The sequence below is a fragment of the Molothrus ater genome, chromosome 3, assembly GCF_012460135.2.
Source record: "Molothrus ater isolate BHLD 08-10-18 breed brown headed cowbird chromosome 3, BPBGC_Mater_1.1, whole genome shotgun sequence".
NCBI lineage: Eukaryota > Metazoa > Chordata > Aves > Passeriformes > Icteridae > Molothrus > Molothrus ater.
This window is the reverse complement of record NC_050480.2, coordinates 12,884,319-12,906,607: the sequence shown is the minus strand read 5'-3', so window position 1 is coordinate 12,906,607 and position 22,289 is coordinate 12,884,319. Positions and strand designations below refer to the sequence as shown.

Here is a 22,289-nt window from a genome sequence, read left to right as displayed (position 1 = left end):
AAGAGACACCCAAGTCAGAAAAAATCTGTTGAGAATTGGAATGTGTCCCCTTGGGTCCCACAGTGTGAGCAGAGAGTTGCTGATCCTGCATAAGCTAAGCCACACGCTTTTCCTCTTTCCATCCTGACAGAGGAAATGGAAAGCAAGTCCAAAAGCATGGGCAGTAAAGATCTCAGTCTGTAATTTGTCTCCAGGCTCTGGTACTGGATTTGAACACTGCCAGGGCTGGACTGTGTTGAGAAGCAGGACCTGTGAGGTACAAAGTCAGCTCTTGTTCCCCAAGGAGTTGTTTCTACTTTTCTACTTTCAATTTAGAGCCTGAAATGCCATTTATTTAATGTTGCTGTTTAAATAATGATTTATAAGCCTCCAAGCCAGCCATGGTACAGCTTAATTACTGCTGTAATTTATGGATGCCACTGGCTACATAAACACTGCTGTAAATATAAAGGATGTCTCCCACAAATTTTACTCTGATACTTATTTGATACCATTCATTTTCCTTTCCCAACACGTCTTCTGTGTGTGAGTTGAGGCCACTTCAACAATCCAGGTCATTCTGGTTCACTTTGCCAGGAGTAATTGGGTCTGGGAACTGAAAAGATCAAACGTCTGTTTTTCTTGCAAAGTATTTTAATTAAAATTTGAGTTTCCTTGAGCTTGGATGCAAACATCTGCATTAAGTGGCCCATTAAAAGGATTATTTGTATTTGGGCTTTTTTTGGTTATCTCTTTGTTTTACTAGTTAATCGTCTCCTTTCTCCAATTCATTTTGCCTTTGTGCTCACAGTAAGCAAGCAAACAAGATGGGAATAAATCATGCACTGTAACAGAGCCCAGCCATTCCCCGAGCTGCAGCTTTGCTATTTGTGTTCTCTAACCTATACAAGGAGCATGTATATATTGGTCTAATGCAAATCTGAGCTAATTCAAGCCCTGTCTCCAAAGAGATGAATGAGCATGTAAATCTGCTGCTTTGTTTTGGAGGAATAGCTCCTGGAATTGCCTGATTCCCAGTTGCAACTGACATATTTCAAATACTACAGTCAGTTGGCTTCGGGAGATTTGTGCCCCTAGGCTGCATCAAAAAACACCTGGGAAGCCAAGTAGGTTCTCTTGAATGCCTTGGTTCCATTATAATTAGTGTTAATGCAGTTGTGTGCTTGGAAAAGTGAGTGCCTTTAAAAAGTTATAATTAATTGAGTAAACAGAGCAACCCCATTGCCTACAATAACCACTCCTCTGAATCTCTGTGTATCTCTGCAGCTGCTGAAGCAAAACACGGACATTGCTGAAAAGATTGCAGATAAACTGAGTGGGACATGAAAGCTGGTACTAAACATGGGCTTCAAAACCATCTGTGGGGTAATTCAGAGAGACAAGAGTACTTCTGAATTTCAGTAGAACTTAAGGATCTTTTAAAGAGTGTTATGATGTTGCTGACTCATGGAAGTGCTCTCCTAACTTTTCTTTCAGTGATACTTCCAACAACAGGGTGCTATTCAGGCTCACTGCATGCCCCTAGGAGAAGGGATCACCTACTGAGTTTCCAGAGTCCCTTCTCACAGCTTTGTAGTGCCCATTTGCACGTGACCTGAGCCTCGAGTGTCTGGCTTGTGGCACGTGAAGAGCTTTACACTCACATAGGGAAGGCTCTCAGCAGTAACTCTGAGGGTCCATTTTTTGTAGGAAGTTCAGCAAAGCCAAAGAAGATGCCATCTCAAGGCCTTAAACCCTCACCAAGGAGCCCTCAGAAATTGTCAGCAGCCAGCTCCATGTTACTTGGGCTATATTTCCTGCAAAGCTTCTCCTCTGTAGTCATGCCTTGACCCAGACTGGAATACAAGGGCATTGTGCAGCCTGTATGTGGCAAGCCAGAATTGCTCTAAGGAAGGGAAAAAAATCGACCTGACAATAACACAGAACACCCTTTTGAGGATCTATCGTCCTTTATTAATAAAGTTTGGCATGTATTCCCCCCACTCCTGAATGATTTGCACCGTAAATTAAGCTGGAAGAGAAATAGTGGTTGTTTTCCTACATGCTTCATTAATTTTTAGTTTTGGCAGGCAATATAAATAAAAATATCAAGTGCATATCTAATTGAATCGCCAGTGATTTCCAACTCCCTGTAGTACCAGAGAACCAGAGAACATGATGTAGCTGCACTGTTTAGTGAGCATGGATGAGTTAGGCAAACAATGGCTCACTCTGCCCAGAGGCTTTGGTTTAATCTGGAGCATTTATCCATTTAATATGAGACAGGGCAGTTATTGCTGCAGTGGGGAATTCACAGCACAGATCTCTTTGTTCTGCCAGGCTTGTCTTCCAGCAGTGACTGGAAATGTATCTTGGCACATTCAGAAGATGTCAGTGAACTGCACCCACACTCAGATTTTTGTGGAAGGAGCTCTAGCATTTCTCAAGATTAGACTCCTCCATACACACCAACTTCAAGGTGTAACTGAATTAATTCCTGCCTCCTTCATGTGTCTGATCTAGAGCATGGACATCTTAAAAAAAAAATATTATAAAAAAGGCTTTGTCCTAAGTATCATCTCAAAGGACTTGGGATGAGAGAGTTCCTACAGTAAGGAAAATTATACCTGTCAGGCTACTTGATATCTGACTTCTCAGCTTTCAGGGGAATCAAGTGCCTCCAGAAAAGGATGGTTCTTAGAGAAAATTGCTCAGGATCATTTCTGAGTGGATGATATTGACCTCTAATTGTAATGTTTGATGACCTCATTTCATGAGAGCTGTCTCCTTTGCGCATTGCTGGATGTCTTTTGCTGCTTAGCACAGATAAAATGAACTGGTGACTTCTGTCTCTTGGTGGATATAGGCTGCTGAGGGCTCAAGGGAGTGCAGGAGCAGGAGTAGGCACAGACGAGAAAGAAAAGTACAAGTAGAGATTGAACTGTTTTCTCTCCTGCAGAGAATATGACAACACAATACACCCAAAGCAAAGGTAATGCATGTTGCCAAAAGAACACGATGAAAGTTTGTGCTCTTTCTAAATCCTGTAGCCATGTTTACTCCTGAGCTAGACAAAGAGGATGACAGCTTTCAGGACTGCCAGTGCAGCAGTAAATTCACACACAATTAAAAACCTATCATGTGTATTGTGTTGTTCTTGAGAAGTGCCAGAGCAGGATGCAGGATTTAAGCCCTCCAGAGGTCAAAGCTGCCTTCCATATTATAGCACCACAAAGGCCTGGGGAACTGAAATTCTTTATTAGGTGGACTATTAGACATTTGACAAGATTAAATAGGTCAAAAAAAATTAGCAAGTAAGTACTGAATTGAGAAGATTTCACATGGTGTTCATCCCTTCAGTGTTATGCAGGATGCTATGACCTGTTGGTTGAAAGGAAGGCAGTTTGGTTATCTGAAGTGGTTTTGTTGTTTTTGTTGTCTTTTTCTCTAGGATCTGCCTCTCTCTCAAAAATGGCTCTGGAGGGTTCCTTCAGCTGCTGGAATGGAACAGTGATCAGGCTGGGGCAGGCATGTGACTTCATCCAGGACTGTGCTGAGGGAGAAGATGAGGGAGATACGTGCAGTGAGTAAATCCTAACCCCAGGTTGTACCATCCTTTTCCAGAAGTGTTGATTGGTTTGAACTTTAATGTCTGAGACTTCAGCACTAACAGACTCATTTGGTGCTATCAAAAGACCTGTATCCCCCATAGCAGATGCCATTTCCTGGGTGTCTGCCTGGAGTGCACCATTTGATATTTCTGGGCTCACCTGCATCTGTTCTGCAGCAGCTTCTTAACATGCTCTTGGTGCTTCATCCCTCCCAGTCTCCTGATCAAAAATGCAAAGGAAGCATAGCCTAAGTAGCTAGATGCCTTACAGAATTACGAAATGTGTAGTTGGTTAGAGCCTTTAATCAAAATGTAGTGCAGCATGTGGCAGAGGGGGAGAGGAAAGAGAAAACTTCTTAGATGAAAAATGAGCAGTGCCAGTAGCTTGTCTTTGACCAACTCCTGTGTCTTTGTAATTCCTCTGGTTTTCTACCCTCACTTCAGGAGTTAATAGTCCAATAACATACAGGAGAAGATAGATAGCAGCCTGAGTTTTCTAAGAACTTGCTGTGCTTGAGTACTTTCAAAAATATGCTGTGAGGTACTTTAGGACCTTCCTTTGACCATCTTGAAGGTGCCTTATCACTTTTTCTATTCCTCTGTACATTCTACCTCCAGCAGCCTCCCATCTGCCAGCCTGCAAACAGTTAGGAGTAGAGGGTTGTCAGCTGTATGGTTGTCTACAGGGCAAATAGATCAAGAAAAATAAATATTGAGAGTTTATTATTCAAAGTGTATGTGCCACAGCTGATCTAGCCTGTGGGCAGTTACATAGCAATGTGTTGATTTGGTATGTAAAAAACATGTTTGCTGTTTCTAGCAAGAACTTAACATAAGTGATATACAACTTCTAGCAGATTTCACTTCTGCTAATAAAGAAATAAAGTTACAGACTTTATTGGTGTGAAGAACATTGGTTTGACCTGGGATCATCTAGGAAACTAGTTAAAAGCTTGAAATTACAAGCTTCTCCATCATTTTAGATATTGTTACAATTTGAAATTATATTCTTTAATGACCCACTCAGTGGGCATTAAATTCACAGGAACAGTGTCAGCACTGTGGACTTGCAGCTTCTTAGAACCAATAATGCTTCATATTAGTAAAATTGAAACCTTATTTCCATCTAAGACATTTAAAATAGAACTCTAAAACCCCATAATGGCATTTCTGTTGTGTTCTACTCTATAATTTAAAAAAGGTTGAATGCATTTTCATTTCATTGGAAGGAGAGAAACATTATTTACCCTCAACTGTATGCTCAGACACACTTTGGTGCCCGTGTGCCATAAATGGCTCTGCCTTGTGGGAGTAATCCCAGGGGGCAGAGCAGAGGTCACAAGGGGGAGTTGTACTGATCATGGATGTAAACTAAATACCACATGGGATGGGGCAGGCCTGGAGGAACATGCTTGCCTGGTATTTTCACACCCTGGGTGCACTTGGGGTGGGTCTGTTGTTCATATTCATATATCAGGAGGGTGGCTCTGCTTTTGCTCCTTGCTGCCACCCTGTACCTATGGTGAGCCCAAGCAGTCAATGCCTCTCTGGCATATGTTGTCCACAGGTCTTGGTTTGATTGTCTTTTCTCCCTCCATTCATCAGTAGCTGTTTCCACAAGGCAACATGGCACTTGCAGCTGTGTTGGCAGAGAAATGTACTGAGAATGTCTGTGAGAAAATGTAAAAAGCAGAAATATTTAGCCAGCTGTTTAGCAGAGCATCACTCCCAGCTTGAGGAGACCACATGGCTTGCATTCACCCATAGGTACTGGAAATGAGAGTTCTTAATTCCAGCCAAAAGGTCCAAAAAGCACTGTCTTCCACTCAAGGAACAAAAAAGCATGGCTTGCCTGAGCAGGAGCCCAGGCTGCGGATGTGCCTGCCTATCCACCTACAAGCCTGCTCAGTTCTATAGCTGATCCTTCTGCTTTTGCTTCTTTACAGTGCTGAATATTGTTGGCATAAGGTTTCTTACACAAAACAGAGAAGTGATCTAATGTTTGAGGTGTCAGATATATACGAGTGGCAGCCTAACACAAAACATATGTCATCTTTCAGCATTTTAGTTGTCATTTTACTCCTGAGCAACACGGATATTTTCATCAGCTTTTTGCAAGTGTGGTAAAAAGCGATTCAGATTTATCAAGCAGAGAAAAGGGTTTCCCAAATGGTTCTGCTTAGACAAAAGAGCTGTCAGAAAAAGATGAGTTATGCTCAAAACTGAGGCGAGATGTTTTAAAAATGCCATTATCAAAGGCTTCTATCTTTGAGCTTCAAGGAGGTGTTGGTTTTTTTGCCTTTCACAGTCTTTCAGCTTTACAGGCTTTACAATAAAACTGATTGGTTTTATTATGATTTTAATTTTTTTTCCTAATAATTTGAATTTTGTTCCTGTCTGAGCTGAAAAAGATCTCTCTACAGCCTGCTGTTTGCTAACATCTCTTTACTTATTAATGGCCAGTGAAATGTCATGGTGCTTGTTCTGCTTTGCAACCAATTAGTCTGTGTAGAAATTGTAAAAGCAAAGAGGGATGACCCCTAGAGAAAAGCGTGTTTGAGTCATAATCAGATATCCTTGCAGGAGTAAAAGACAGCTTCAGAGAGGCAGATGAGGGACAAGAGGCTGAGCTGCACGTGTTTGTTGGCTCAGGATCAGACACACAGATCCACCAGCCTGATGGAAGTGCCATGCTAGAAGTTACTTTGCAGAGCATACACTGCACACACACATTAATACTTCAGATAGCACTGGTGGTGTGTCTCCGCTGGGAAATTCCTGCCTTTCCAGATACATTCCAGATACAGAAACTACACGTGGCAGCCACCACGGCAGGCTTTGACTCAAGGTTTCTGCTGAATTCATAAATTGAAAGATAGATTTCTCTATAAAAGTACTTTTTCAAATGGTGTAATAGCTGGAGCTGGGTGCCTCTGAACAGCAACCTTGAACAGTCCCTGGTTGATTGTACTCAATCAGTCTGAATTCCCCAGCCTTCACGTGACTGTTTGGACTGTTTGGGAGCTCTTCCCATTCATCATCGTGTCCCTTGCTTGCCTCCAGGTAGGATATGTCTTATTTCCAAGGCTGCAGCTTCTGTTAATGAAGTTCCTTATCTTCTTTCTTGAACCAGCTCTAGGGTTTTCTCATATTTGACTGAGTGGAAAGTTCAGTATATCTGGTGAAAGTTCACAGCTTGTGCCTTAAGCTTCAGCAAATTTATCTATTAATGCCAAGCAACAAATTCTATATAAGTAGTTTACCAAATCACTCAACATATGGATAGAATTTTCTGCAGTAAGCTCCAACAAATTTTCTCATATTGTAATAATCACATGTAATATACTTTGTGTGGTAGAAGACAGACACAAAACCTCAAATTATTTACTAACATAGATGGGCAGAACTCTGTCTTACAGAAAGGGTGAATTTGTTTTAGCAGTTTTGTACTTCTCTTTTTAATTAACAGTATCTGGGATTTTGGTTAAATAATCTTTCACTGCAGGGCAGCAAGTCAGAGCAAAAGTTAAAACTTTACTGAAAAGGGATGTAATTCTGACTACTCCAAAACTATTTTACTTTCTATGACAAGTTCAGAAAAAAAAAAAATTCATCCTTGGAAAATATTGGCTAATCAGTCCAAGCATATTAGGCAAGAAATGGATATATTCTAAAAATGGTAACATTTTAAATAATGGAGGTGCCAGTAGTATATTTACTTTATAGACACCCAGAACTTCAAGATGCAATTAACCTAGGACTGGTTCTTCTGTGAATTTGAACCCATATTTTCTATTTCCATAAAGAGTTTCCAAGCTTGTCTGGAGTTCTGGTCTAGTTCAGAAGAAAATGATTACCCAAGTCTCTCCTGAGGTTGCACTTCCACATTTTATGAATTTTAGCTGGAACAGGAAATAATGTCCTCTTTATCTTTCAAATAAATCTCACAATCACTTGGTTATAGGGTAATTTTCACTCTGCTTCATTGAATATTTAAGGATGTGAAACACCTTAGCAGGTGAGATAAGGAAGACAAGTGTCTGGCTCCTGAAAGGAGGAACTTAGTCTGTGGTGGGAGGACTGCATGCACACATCAGTCAAAAGGCCAAATGGCAGCTAGAACAGGAACCCCTAAAGTTTGATTTTCTGATAATGTGGATGAGTGACCAAAAAAAGCATTGATAATCAATTTTAAAGTGGCCAGTTTGCTTTCCAGGCCAAAATGTGTGAAGAAATCATGGGATTCATTTTTATCCAGATACAGCCCAGCAGAGTCTTCAGCAAGCAAAATTATGAAGTAGCAACCTGTTGCCAGGCCATGCTATGCTCTTAAGGTTCCTGTCTTGGATACACTAATCCTTCTGCTTCTTTCTTTATCAAAAGCTGTACTTATAGAAATGAATTCTAACCTCTGGCAGTTTTGAACTCAGCAAAACCATCTGCCATTGAAGGATAACTCTGCTGACTGTTGAAAAGTATTTTCTCTTTTTATGCTTCATTTCTGGTAGAATTTGGCTGGCCAACTTTGCTAGCATAGAAGAATCATTGAAACAAAGTCATGTTTAAGATTCATGTGATTCTTTAAATCGAGTAGCTGATCTGTTTGACTTCTGAGATTTCCTCCTAAACTTGGTAAAGGTCCATACACACAGAGTAGTCTTTAATGCTTTTGTTCTTTATAACACCAGTTTGGAATTTCACTCAGAAGCTTAAAGTGTAGTATCTGGTTGATTAACACCTAGTTTTGAAGAACCAGATGACTCCATCTGGTTCACAAATTGTGTCAGTTACTAATTCTCTAGCTATTAATGGACAAAAAAATTTGGTTAAAGAAAAAGAACTTATTTAGATTTTTCTTGAAAGGTATTTCATTCTGAAGGCTTGAAAATACTTGGTTAAGAACAAGTTTAGCATCCAACAGCTTTTCCCTGCTTGCCCCCCACATAAAAGGAGAGACTCTTGCATTCTCAGAGTGCTTCACTTTCACTGGACTACTCTGTTCTCCATCTCATACCCACAAAGTTGTATCTTAATCTCACTAAGGCCTAAATCTTCGGAGGTTTCTGTCACTGGTATTAATGTCCAAAATGGCAGGTTTCAGTAGAAGTAATCCCTGCTCCTAATTTCCATGATTTTCCAATAAAGTCAGAGCAGCTTCCCCTCATCAATGCAGTGTCTGTGCTAATGTGAGTTTCAGTGACAAACACATGAAATGGAGAAATACAGGTTGGAGAGAAGTGGTACCCAGAGGTCCCTGTGGAGTACCAACACATGGAATCACAGGTGCTGTGTATATTCAAGGTAAGAAGGAGCAGCAAAGAAAATGCATCCAGGGCATGAGACATCTGAAAACTCATAAAACATTAATTTGGGAAAAGGGAATGAAATATTCTGTGAAAGTAATAGCTTTTTATTTATGCCCTTACTTGTTCATCGACAGTGAGATTTTCCTGGCCTTCAGGCAGGGATTGCTACTTAGATGACTCCTCCTGCTGCTCTGACTTGTTTACATCATCCTAGATAGCAAATGGCCATGACATGAATTCAGTTGGACACCGAGCCAAGCTGTTTCTGTGGGAATTCAGGGCACATTATAATTTGTCATTTTCTATGTATCCCAGCCTCAGGCTGCGCAATGAAATATAATCAAGTTCTGCAGAGGGGTGAAACACAGGGAAGTAACTCTCTGCTTAACAACTTCACATTTAAAGACTAGGCTGAATGAATTTGGAGATTTTTAAAAGCAAAACCTTGAAAAAGCCCTAACTTCATACAGGTTTTGATTTTTTTCACAACAGGTTTAGATGCTTGCCCAAAATAACACTAAAATGTGGTTCTTGCCTCAATGTCAGGTTCCAGGTCCAAAACTAGCCCTACTAAAAAGCTACTGATAGAGGATTTGTTTCACTTTCCTCTGACAAGTGAGTTGTGATTCAGGCTCTCAGAAAATCAAATGTTTGTGGTCTAGATGCTGCAGTTACGGTGTTCCACAGTTGTTTTCTCTGGGTACACCAAGGAACACCTGCATGTGCCAATGACAGTCAATTGTGTTTTGAGGTGTGTGAGTCGAAGCTGGGGACCTGTGAGCAGGTATTTTATTGATCTGAAATCTCAGCCAGGGGGATCTGCTGGTACTTAAACATTTTGAATAATCTGGAGCTTGAATACTGGTGCCTCATTGTCTGACAGCCTCTCCACAGATATATAATTTCAGAGGGAAAAGAAATTAATAATCACAACAAATTATATGTTCAAGAGCCTCTTCTTCTCATAGAGGAGCTAATGAAATTACTGATATCGCTTGACCAGAAGATTCTCTTGCTTTAGAAGGTTGTGGTCTATCCTACTGCTTGTAAGTGAAGAAATTTTAATTCTGATTTTATCAAAGAGCTAAAAGTAAAAAAAAAAAAAAATCCTGGATGTGTGTTTGCACATGAAATTTCATTTTTATCTTTCCATTTTTAACAGATTTCATGTACCATTCCCCTTTCTTCGAGCAAAAGGAGCAATACTTTGCACCCTCATAAGCAGAACTTGCAGTTGAAGGTAGAGAAGTAAAAGGAAGGCATGAGATTACCTTCTGCTTTGAATGGGACTACTATTGCTTTAAAACTGACAAATTTCAAGGCAAAAAGCTAATGGAGCTCTATTGTTTGGAGCTGGAAACTGAAATCCTAAGCTAGTGACAGAATGAGCGGGCTTCAAAGCCTGGAAGTATGGATTAAAATAAACTATCCTCTTTCATCTCATGGAAGAGACTCACAGGTGAAAAAAGTGAGGCACAGAAGGATCCAATGCTTTACCTGAGGCCACATCAGTGCTCACAGAGAGAAGAGATCACGTTGCTGAGCTGGGCTGAGTAGAAACCTGAACTGTAAGGGAGGGAATCTTGTAGGGAATTTATCCCTCTCCAAGATTTGCCCCTGTGGGGCTGTAGAAGCAGTGCTTAGGAAAGTCATCTCCAAGATGTGACCTTGAGCGAGCTGATACCTGTAAAGCTGAGAGCCCAGGAGCCCCCAGGGTGTGTAGTGAGATGTGTTCTCTCTCTGGGGTTTGTCAAGGTGTGTGGGGAGTCACTTAGCCACACTCTGGGCATTGCTGCTCTCTGCTCCTCCCTCCTCATGGTTGGGCACATGCGCCATTCGAAAGGACCAAGGAGCTGGGAATGCCCTGGACAAAGCAAGTTGGAACAAGTCACTGCAGCTCCAGTGAGCCCAGGAGCCTCCTCCTCAGCTCACTGGCTTCTTCTGTCTGTGTGCCTTTCCCTCCTGCAGGACAGCTTCCCCCTGGCTTTTACTGCTCGTTTGAAGAAGGGGATTGTGGCTGGACACCAGGCTCCCCTGCATCCCATCCTTCTCCATGGCGGATCGGAAGCCCGGAGCAGAAGCGTTTCCCTTCCATAGAAGGTGTGTGAGAGGAAACAGTAAGTGCAGAGCACAAACAGCAGAGAGCAGAAATGATACACACGTGGTGAGGAGAGGGAATGAAACACAAGGCAATTTTTCCTGTGTACTTACATATTCAGCCTCCAGTGAAGCAGATCCCAGTTTTCTACTCTGAAATGCCATCTTTCCACTCTGAGTGCTTTGAGTAAAAGGCTGTCCTGCTACCTTTTTGTCTTCAGGGTACAAAGTGGTACCTCAGTCTCCACCACTGACGCCAGATACAGATCTTGACCCCTTCTAAAAAACTTCATACCAAATGTTCATCTGCCTGACCCTCTGCCATACAGATCTGGTTTTTTTCTTTCTGATTTTCCTATTTATTTTCTCTATTTTTCTGTAAGCTAGTTTTTTCCCGTGCTCACATTCTAATTTTTCTTGTCTTTGCTTCATGATCCCTTGAGTTGCACTTTTATGTACAATTACTATGTACTTGGTTCTCCAACCTAAATACCAGTATCTAATCCTTCTCATACAAACAGTGAAGGCTTAAGCTGCTGAGAGAAAACCCAATACTGCCCTTGTTTCTCTTGTTTACAGAAATTATTCAAGTAGCAAAGAGCTGTAGCTGTATTTTTATTTGGTTTTGGTCAAGATAAATTCTTTTCTTCCAGGTTACTTTCTGTTCATAAAAGATACACTTTATTATTTGCTTTGCAAGGAGGATGAATTTGAAGTCATGGAGCAACAGAAGGTAGCAATGGGAGGGAAGGTGGACAGGCTCATGTGGTTACTGAGTATATTTGTTAGGTAGGTGAAGCTGCATCCCTAAGAAATGGAAAAAGCCTTCCGCTCCCTGGAATTCCACTGTGGTAGGAGCCAGCTAACGTAGGCTTGGGGCAGGTTTCACAAATCTGAAACCCGAAGGTGAGTGCTGCAGTTTGACCTTCTCCCTTCTCTTTCATCCAGGTCGTGCACTCCTCCTTAACACCAGCAAGGCACCAGCAGTAGCAAAGACTGTCATGACCAGCACAGCATTTCCAGCTCCTTTGAGGAACTCTCCCTGTGAGGCAAGTCATAATGTTTTCTTTTATTGTGCAATTTACAGAGGTTTTTGTGTAAATTGCTTTTTGTTTGACTCGGGTTTTCAACTATAGGTACTAGGTCAGTAGCAAGGCAACCACTATCTTTGATTTTATTTTTTATAAAATATACTTATTTATGTCCACTGTGCAGGGGAAAGATACGGTTATCTGCTTGAATGTCACAAAATGTGCTTTGAAAAACCGGTCGTATCCTGTCCTCATTGCATCACATGATGTATTACAATCTTCATAATTAGGTGTGTGCGCTGTGAGAGTAGGGCAGCCAACATTACATAAACACAGAGAGGAAGAATCTTACTGCATGACCAAGCATTATATTTGCAACATCCAAGACAGAATAGGCCTCAGGACTGCCCCTGAGCCATTCAGAAAAGGCAGTACATGTTTTCTCTAGCACAGCTGGGATTTGGGCTGGCAGCTCTTCATGCTGCTGCACTACAAACCCACCAGTCCTCATGTAGGCCTTGTTCACAGGAGTGCTGAAGTTAGCAGCAGCAGAGAGAAATTAATCCAGAATGGAGCCAGGTTCATATTCAAGCAGAAAAACTATTGACAGTCACAAGACGTGAGCTTAAGGAGGTACCTCAAGGCTTGCCAGACAACCTTGCTCATGCTTGTCATTTCTGAGTTAGTTGTATTTAACCCTTAAAGTGCAGGTTCAGAAAGATGACCTGTCTGCATCTTCTTATTCTGTAGCTTCACAGATTGTAGAATCACTGATAAGATTTATTTCTGACTTATGGCTTTGAACCATGCCTAGTGAGATAAAGCATTTCACATCTTCACAGTCACTCAGAAATCTCCCATAAGCTTCTGGATCCTGGAGCAGAGGGATTTAGGAAAACTGATACTAATGAAGTGCAGCTGTTTGTTGGTTGAGTACTGAACAGACAAAAAAAATCCGTTCCAGTAATCTTAAAATGCAGAAAGGACAAGAAGTGATGTGTTAGGAAGTTCTCTGGAATAAAACTACACAGAAAAAGGTGTTTCTTTGCCCTAAAGTTTGTTTTGGTTCACTTCTGTTGGATATCTCAGTTCATTCAGCAAAGTGCCTCTGGTTTTGCTCTCTTGATATATTCATGTTCTCTGTCTTTGAAATATATTCTACCTTGTTTTTCCTCCCATCTGTGACAGAGGCGTAAGCAGGTTTTGAATATTTTAAGACCTTGTTCTGCCATGGACCAGCAAGAAGCGAGTGTTTTTCATAATCCACCCGACACAGGAATCACAGTGAATGATTTCCCAATATCTGTGTGTTTTTTTCCTTGTGTATACAACACTGCAAATAATTAAACTTGCCGTGGGGGAGAAGCTGCCATGTATTTCATCTGCTCGCATGCCATCCCACCTTCGTCACTCCCCTTGGCACTCCAAAGGCATCCGGACGCATCCAGGGTTGCAGCTGTCGCTAATAAAGAGTGAAGGAGTTTTGGCAAGGGTTTTGTCTCCTGCCTTTTCATATAGTGTAAAAAGCTTCCCTTCTCAGTGGATCCCTGGTGGCTTCAAATTCTATTTTACTGGAACAATCTGTCTGTGCAGAGAATAATTTAATTCCACTTCTCAACACAACAGAAGAGGAGAAAGGAGATATGCCTCCCTACGCAGTTATTCCTCCAATATGTGCCAACAAACTTCCTAATAGTGAAATTATAGTCAGAAAAGAGGTTGTGAAAATACTGTAATGCTGTCCTGTATTTATTCACCCTCAACCACTTTGTGATTGAACTGGTTTAAGTTCAGACACTAAAAGATGAGTTTTACCTGTCACTGCTGACAACTTTACCTGGCATGTCACAGCTGGACAGATTCTCTGGCAGCTGAAATCCCACAGAAAATACCCAAAACTCATGTTGCAAGGGTTTGAGTGAATTAGACCTATTTATTCTTCCACCATCAGATCCAGCCATAAATCTGCCCTTCCTCTTGTATTTGATCCAGCTCTCATGATCCTTTAGATATTTGCTCGCTCTCCTGAGAGCAACAAGGAGGTCAGCAAACATCCCCAGTTTGATAATTTTGACTCCCCTGTATTCTCCCCTGCTACATGGAAGCTCTGGGGCACCTGCTGTTTAATGAAGTTATTATTTCTTCCCCTTATCACCTAATTTTCTTTTATTCAGTCATGTTAGACCAATCACACTCACCACAGCAGAAGCTGACACCCTGCTTTTTAGCCTGAGGTGTTCATAGGAATTAACTACTTCAGCCTCAGCATGAGGAACATTACCTGCCACAGTGCTGTTTGCCAGGCTGGAGGAGTCTGGGGTTTGGCCAGGGTGTCCATGAAACCAGGACTCAAAGCTGATAAGGAAACAGCCAAGCAGTCCACAGTGGGTACCAGCCATGAAGACTTTCTAATGCTTCAAGCTTGTTTTTCCTCCCTGAGCCTGGCTGTGTAACCTTACACTGTGGCAGACTGGAAAAGGAGGTGAGGCACCAGCCTGGTGCAAAGACCTTCCCTGCAGAGGTTCTGGGCAGCTGTATGCGGGGTGTTGGTGTTAGCTCTTGGATGAGCATGCATGGATGAGCTGTCACTGAGTGCAGGGCTGGTGTGACACTCCATCTCTGTGCTCCCTGCAGCCTGAGCTCAGTCCCCAGGAGCAGGCAGGGCTGCCAGCCCTTTCCATGCCCTGCAGGAGGCTCCTTGTTAGCTCAGGCAGGGAAACGTCAGCCTCACCCACTCTGCACTGCCCCACATGCACCAAAAAATGGGAAAAGGATAAAAATGCACACAGGAGATACTGTGATAAACACAGCCTGTACTTTCCCACACTTTTGGGATTGGCCCTAATGTGCTTTGCACTTTGTGTATAGCTTTGTATTGCACTTCACTCCTGTTTGTTTTGAGCAGCCTTATATTTTCATTTTCTTTGTTCTTCAGTGCTTTTGGCAGGTCAGAGCAGTCAGTTTGTGTGCTGCCCTTTATTCTTGGTTCAGTTAGTTCTTCTCTTTCCTTTTGTTGTTTTATTAAATCTTGGCTGGAGTATCCTGGCTTCAAAGAATCTCTCCTGCTTGCAATCCAGACAGCCTTTGTTATCTTTTTCATGTTGCACTTTTAGAAGAGCCCTTTGCTTGTTGACCCCTTTAAGTCTGTGTTTAACACCCACTCTGTATGGAAGAGGGAGACTGTGGCACTTCTACTAAATCTTGGGTGAATGCAGGAAGTGGTTCACATAGTCCATGAAGTGATGCTCTATTACCCTGAAGTAGCCAGAGAGGGGAGATGCAACAAAAAGCTCAGGAAATGCTTCTGGAAATACACAGTCACAGTAATCAAGAGTGAAAACCTTTTAACCCACATGTAAAAGTTCACTGGAAGCAAAGCATGTGTAATTGAGCATAGGGATGCGTGTGAAGTGCAAAGAATTAAGCCAACAGTGGCCTGATTGAAAGGCAGAGTTTTTAGAGCTCAAGCAGTAAAGCAGAGCATTATTTGCCCCTTCTCTCACACTGAGATTCCCCTCTGAGTGGGAATCAGCTGGCATGTACAAGGCTGACAGAGGAGCATGGCATGGATAGGCATTCCCTCATTTTGCAGAAGAAATCCATATGCATGTCATTAGAAGCTGTACTGGTGTTTGGGAACCTAGGAAACCACATTGCAATTAAATGCAAGGGAAGTGCTGTCATCTCAGACACCACCCATGGCAAAACTAATTGCTTTGCCACAGCTGATAGCTCCTAGGTGTGCACAGTTTCCAAACTGTCATGGCCACCCACTCCTCAGTACTTCACAAAGAAGTCAGAGAGCTGGCAGAAGTGTTGTAGGTGCCCAGGGATTACTCACCTTTGTGTGGAAGCTGGAGACTCAGCTCTGACCCCCCATGTACAAGACAAGAAGGCAATCCCATCTCCCTCAGCCCAGCATTATTGCTGTGCAGGTGCAGTCACGTGTGCTGATTTGCTTTTCCTTCAATTTTTTAGAGATGTTCCCTGATGTCTGCATCCTCAGGCCTTGAAGGGTGTTGTGGTACCTGTAGATCACAAGAAACATGCCTGTTTCTTCCCAAAGTGTGTGGCTTTCTCTCACAAAAACATGCAAGAGGCTGGTACAGTTGTACCTGCCTGGGCTGTAGTCTTGCATCTCTCCTGCAAGATTTCATTTTGTGGCGGGTTGTTACTGCTGCTTCTCCTTGGAAGTCACTCCAGAAACATGAGCAAATTTTGAGAAAGGCTGTGCTTTGCTCAGCTCAAGGGAATCTGTGACAGAATCTCAGTGCCATGCCTGATAAGTAAAAGCCAAGCTGCAGCTTTGGTGTGGGCTGTCAGAGAGAAGGAGAGGAACAGCAGAGCTGTAGGGGTGGATTTGAAATTAGCCTGAAATGTTATTGCATGCACCTCCATGGAGTAAGGTGACTCTGCAAGAGGGACTGCTTTGTGATTAGGAACTGGATTGTTTCATTTTGCTGGTAGGCCCTGGGTCAAACATTTTAAAGGGTATAGTTGCTGGAAAACAATACAAACAGATTCCTGTGGTAGTAAATGTGCTTTGTGCTTTTGGCTGTGTTTAAAGTCATGAAAATATTTTTCTGATGCTATTTTGACATTTCAACTAGCTGTTTCTGAAAGCCACCATTATGTTATGTATGATAGTACTAAACTGGGCCAGATTTCTTTAACATCTGAAATTATTTTTTTATGTAAATGTACTCTCTCTCAAAAATAAATATAACATGTTGATGTAGAGCAGTATAGTTGAAGTTTGCCTTCTCAGCCAGGTTTACAGACATAAAGATGTTTTCATCTTCTCTGTTTATTAATTCAGTTCTCTTTTCTATGCAGAAGTGTTGCAATTTTTTCAAGGCATGTAAGTCAATAATATAAATCATTCCTTGAGTGCATTCTGAGCCCCATGCTTACACCTGCAGTGTGTCTCTTTTTCTCCTCTGCTCCTTGAGCTTTAAATAACTTAGAAGCGTACATGGTAATAACATTGACACTGAAAATTTACGAGCATGAAAAATGCAACATAGATATGCCTCTAGCTCAACCTTTCATCTGCTTTATTTGACAGAATATTCTTAGCATACTTTCTTGTTTTAAAATGTTGTTTTTAAAATCTGAACAGCTTATTTACTGTTACTTCCTCTCTTGCTCCCTTTCCCACCTGGCTTTTGTGTCATTGGATCAGAGGGTCTGTAGCATCTGAAATCTCTTGAGTACTGGTCATTCCACAGTCCCCTGACAGCAAAATTCTGAACACTTTCTCTTTTGTTGTTGCTTTTACTTTTCTCTTGGTCTGTTTTCTGAAATAAAGTAAGAAATAATGTAAGAATAAATAGTGGGAGAATCTGTTCATATAAAACATGAGCTTCTCTTGCCTGCCTAGGTATTTTAAAGCTACGTAATCAGATCAATTAATTAAAATTCTATCATTTACAAAAGGTTTTTGCTTTCACACCTGAGTTTCATCTGAAGCAGAAGTGTCTGCAGACTACAAGAGAGTCTTATCATGCACTGTTGTAGATCTGGCCGAAAACCAGGAACAAGACCTTTTGATCCTCTTTATTATTCATAAGAGTCCAAGCCTGAATTGCTGAACAGTGGTAATAGATGTCTTTGCTTGTACTGTTGTATGCAACCATTTCTCATTTCTGGTAAGAAAAAAATTATCGTCAGTATGATAAACTTCACATGTCAAAGGTAGCTCATATTCATGTACAGAGCTTACTGAGACTTGGCAAAGGGGTCTGCAGGTATTGCCTAATTCTGTGCAAATCATATCCCAACTTGCAGCTTCAGTTTCTCCTCAACAGTGAGATGTTTTCCAAGCTCCTTTAATACCTGAGCTACATTTACTGGGTCAGTGCATTCACAGCTGAAAACAATTTCTACTGTTTCTCTTCCAGTGAAGAAGACCCAAGGGAACAGTAATGTTTTTTAGGAGAATAAATGTCTACATTTCAAGAATCCACTGTTCCTTGTCAGGAAAATTTTGAGCAATTCCTTTGAGCAAGCATAATGGAGAGGGTGAACAAAAACCTGGGGGCATCAGAATTAAGTTATGTGCTGTCTCACAAGATGAAAACCTGTGGTCTAGAGTTGAGGTGTTGCTGGCCAGAGAGCCACCAGTGAGATCCAACTACTGCACTTCCTTGGGAGGAAAATGCCTGTAGACTCTTCTCTGTCTTCTTAAAAATACTTTATTCCAGGCCCTGTTTGAAGTATCAATTTCTGCCAGGTAGGACCATAATGCTAATAGTCAGTATCACTGCTCTGCAGAAAGGGAGGAAAAAGAAACAGCAGCTCTCCAGAGTGTCACTGCAGAATGTTTTATTTATGCTGCTGCAAGTGTGTGTCATTGGTCCTCGGACAGGCATCTCAGAGATAGTTTATGCTGAAATGTTTCTAGTCATTAAAGTAGATTCACAGGTGTCAGCAAGTTCAAACTTCAACCAGAATATTCTTGGTATTTTATTTTTCTTTTTTTGCATAAAGAAGTAAAATGGAAGTCTCTGTTCTCAGGTGGTCTTGAAATTATGCAGCTTGTGCTGGAAAATCTACCTTCCTTGTTTTTCTTCACCTGCCAAGCCCTGTTGATATTGATAAGGATTAGGTTTTTTTGTTTGTTTGTTTTTTTTTTCTGGGATGAATTGAGTCCCCTGTTTGTCAGTTCAGAAACTCCACCCACTCAGAGGCTAAGGGGATTCTCAGAAGGCATCTTTCCAGATGGTGTTTGCAGTATAGTACATGTAGCCATCTGACCTGAGTTTTGCCTCAATATGCTGTGTATTTACCATGGGCTCTCCCTCCCTGATTTTCCCCAGATCAGTTTAAACCATTTCATTTACTGAGTCAGTGGGTTTGCATATGAACAGCTGATCAGCAGCTCTGGTGGACTCTAAAGCCAGAAAGCAAGGTGCCATTGAGCCACTGCCTACCTTCTACGCTTAATTAATTTCTCAGTGGTGTTTCTAGCATCTGAATATTTTGCTGCTGGTTTAACACAGAGAGAGATGTTTGATGCATAATGTTGGGGTATTCCACCAACAGCCCAGATCTAGAGTTTTCCAAATGTGCCACTGCTCTGCTTGCAGGGTGCGCTGTGTATGTAGTGCCATCTGCCATCATTGATGCTGTATTCTACAGAATGAATGCCAGCCCCATTCAGAAGTCTTTACTATGGTATCCAGCTCATCTGCTCTGGTTCACTTCAGCAGGTGTGAAAAGACCTGGACTGCCCTGCTGTGAAGCTTAGAAACCATGAAAATCACAGCCAAAAATGCCCATTTGGACACAGTGCCAGTCGATTCACTCAGAGCCAGTTCATTAGAGTTTGTATATTGCACTTTGCCAATGAGCTGATCTCCCACATCTGTTGCCAGCTACTTCTTTCCTTCAAACAGCTGACATGTGTGCAAAGGCATTCATTCCAATTCATCAATTGCCTCAGCTTTTGCTCTAGTGTTACGTTAACAGCTATCAAAGGCTCGCTCTTCCCTCACTCCTGACCATGTAGATGTTGCCTCTTACCTTCTGGCAGGTCTCCAGAAGAGACAGAGGTCTGAAAGCTTCTGCCTAGAAGCTTTCTGAAGCTTCTGCCCTTCTGCTTTACCTCTCAAATTTTAAACTACTAAAATGGCATGGTGAAGTTGCTCCAACTCACCTGTATTAAAAATGTCACACAGTGTGTTGCACAGGGAGTTGGCACTTGGGTCCTAAAAGTGGACACGTGGAGTCTCAGTAAGAGGTGTTGCTTTCTCTGGTATAAATGGAGGGTTTAAAATATCCCATTGGCATTCCAAACTTATTAAAACAAATAGTTAAGTCCTGATCAGTTTCCTCAAGGAAAATTTACTTTACTGGGTCTGAAAGGTATAAATTTTCACTTTAAATTCACACTAAAAAATGCCTCAGTTTGTAGGCAATTGAAAATATGGAATACCCAACAATTTCTTGCATCTTGATTGTCACCCGTTAGGAGTAGCCACGCAGACACCAAGTTTGAAGGCATCAGCCTCCTATACCATGAACATTTGTCAGCAGCCTCTCTCACCAGTGTTGCTTCTGGTTGCTGGGTATGAACTCAGCCCTCCTCAGCTGCCTCCATGGCCATCATGTTGTGAATCTGAAACAGTTCCTGGCTATCCTGCTTGACTCTGCTTTTTCTCTCTTGTGTCTGGGAGGTGAAAATCCTCACACTTGATGCCGTGGTTTCCACCGCCTGAAACTGTGGAAATAGCCATGGGATTCCATGAATCCTTTCCCAGAACTGTGGTGGGAGTGAGCTGGAAGTCAGACTTGACCAGTGTCCAGACTTGACCAGCTTGTCCCCAGAAGTGCTGTGGGCACCTGTGATGGTTTGCTAGACCACTCAGAATCTTACACATCAGTTTGGGATGTGTGGCCAAAATAATGTAACAAAATGCTTTCACAGACACAAACTGGCATATCTGTTTGTGCATTTTTCAGTCCTCGGGTCATACAGTACAATGGGTTCCAGGCAAGTCCAGTGATTTTTGGACTGGAGAGAGAGAAGAGCCCCATCTAGATTATTCAGTCTCTGTCACAGTTTTGCAGTATAAAGTCACTTCTTTCTCTGTAGCTTTGGAGACAGGCAGATGAACTGGAGTGTTTACCCAAATTCAGAACTGATAATTAATGCAATGGATATCCAGAATTTTGTTCCACCCACTCCAAAATTGTGATCATAAACTAGGAATAATAGCAACACTTCTGTCACTTTGATGCCTACATCTGATTTGGCTGCCAGAACAAACTTACACCATGACATAGGAACAGCAAGCGAAATTAGCAGTTTTGTTTTATGCTGAGAAATGGATATGGATGTTCTGTGCTATCAAAGCAAGGAAGTAATGTTATCAGGTGTTCCTTTGTAAAATACAAACTGAATTCTGAGCCTCCTGACTTTGGTGGTGGCTTTGAAGTGCTGAAAAATAGAGTGCTTTATTTAATATGTATGGACACCAGATACTGTGCTGAACACTTTCTTGTATCCAAAACATCCATTGTTAATGTAGCTTTAATAAACTCATTCCTTCAGCATTCTCACCTCTACTGGTTATTGAGATGAAACCCAGCTCCTGAGTAGAATATATATGGGTGTTTTACTTGTGCTCTTTATCAACAAAGGGCTAGCTCCTTTTCTTTTTCACAAGAAAATAAGAAGACTATGTTCATATACTCTGGCTTGTGAAGCTAGCCTGATGTGAAAGGAATTTGGTTTTCTTTTTATACAATGAGAGTGAGAAAGTCATAAAATGAGAAAACTACATGAAATAATTTTACATACAGGGTTAAATGCATAGAAATTGATTAAATTACATTATCATAACAGAAATGTTAGAAAAATGGTTCCCTGAAGTATTTTAATTAATAAAAAACCCACCAAATTATTACTGAACTTTAATTGAAAAATCTGTATAAACTTGGATGGAAAATAAACTGATTTTTGAAAAGGGTATCTGGGGAACGAGGATGTGATTACTAGTGATGCCTGCTTATTGCAGTCTTCTCCCTACGTTTTTTGCTACTACTGCTACTGGAATATAAAAATTTATTACTGAATAAGTTGTTAGTCTTAACTTGAATCTCTTAGGTGGCATCTTAGGGGAGTGTAGTCTTTGTACTGCTCAAAAGAGAGGTATAGTCTTATCCCTGTAAAATTAGCCACACGTGTGAAAGCTAAAACAGACTGTCTAGACTCAACTTTACAAAAAGAAAACAAAAGAGGCCAGTAGTTTCAATGTTTAATAGCATATACTGAGTATTACAGGCTTCCACATCTGTGGCGTTTCCTAAAGGGATTGATTATATAAGGATGGGAGAATCAACTTTTTGGTGGTTGGAAAGCAAGGAAAGAGGAATTGATAACTTTGTTAACTTTTGAATAATGTTTGTGATGTTTAATCTCAAATGTTTTATTTCTTCCAGCTACGAATGTCATGGCTCATCCACGGTGTCCTGCTGGGAAATGTCTCCCTGGTGCTGGTGGAGAACAAGACGGGAAAGGAGCAGAGCTGGACGTTCTGGCATTCCGAGAACAGCGAAGCCTTGGGAATATGGCAGTGGATGATCTTACCTCTCCCAGAGATACTGGATAGGTATGAGTTCTCTCCTCATTCTCCTGCATGATGATCAGTCCTGGCAGCACTAGCTACCTGGCAATGAAGATGGCCAGCATTGTTCCTGGAAGCTGTTCCCTCAAGCAGAAGTGCTTTGTCCTCTGTGAGGCATCTTCTTCATCTGTTA

General features: G+C 41.6%; 1 protein-coding gene across 2 annotated transcripts in view; it reads left to right on the top strand.

Moving 5' to 3' along the window:
* Positions 1-22,289, top strand: part of ALK (ALK receptor tyrosine kinase) — a 307,088-nt gene that overhangs the window by 224,788 nt on the left and 60,011 nt on the right. For both annotated transcript variants that reach the window (XM_036380516.1, XM_036380515.1), the window contains exons 6-9: positions 3,431-3,562; positions 10,864-10,995; positions 11,941-12,041; positions 21,972-22,141. In XM_036380516.1, coding sequence (XP_036236409.1) covers positions 3,431-3,562; positions 10,864-10,995; positions 11,941-12,041; positions 21,972-22,141 — 535 coding nt within the window. The remainder of the gene's footprint in view (positions 1-3,430; positions 3,563-10,863; positions 10,996-11,940; positions 12,042-21,971; positions 22,142-22,289) is intronic.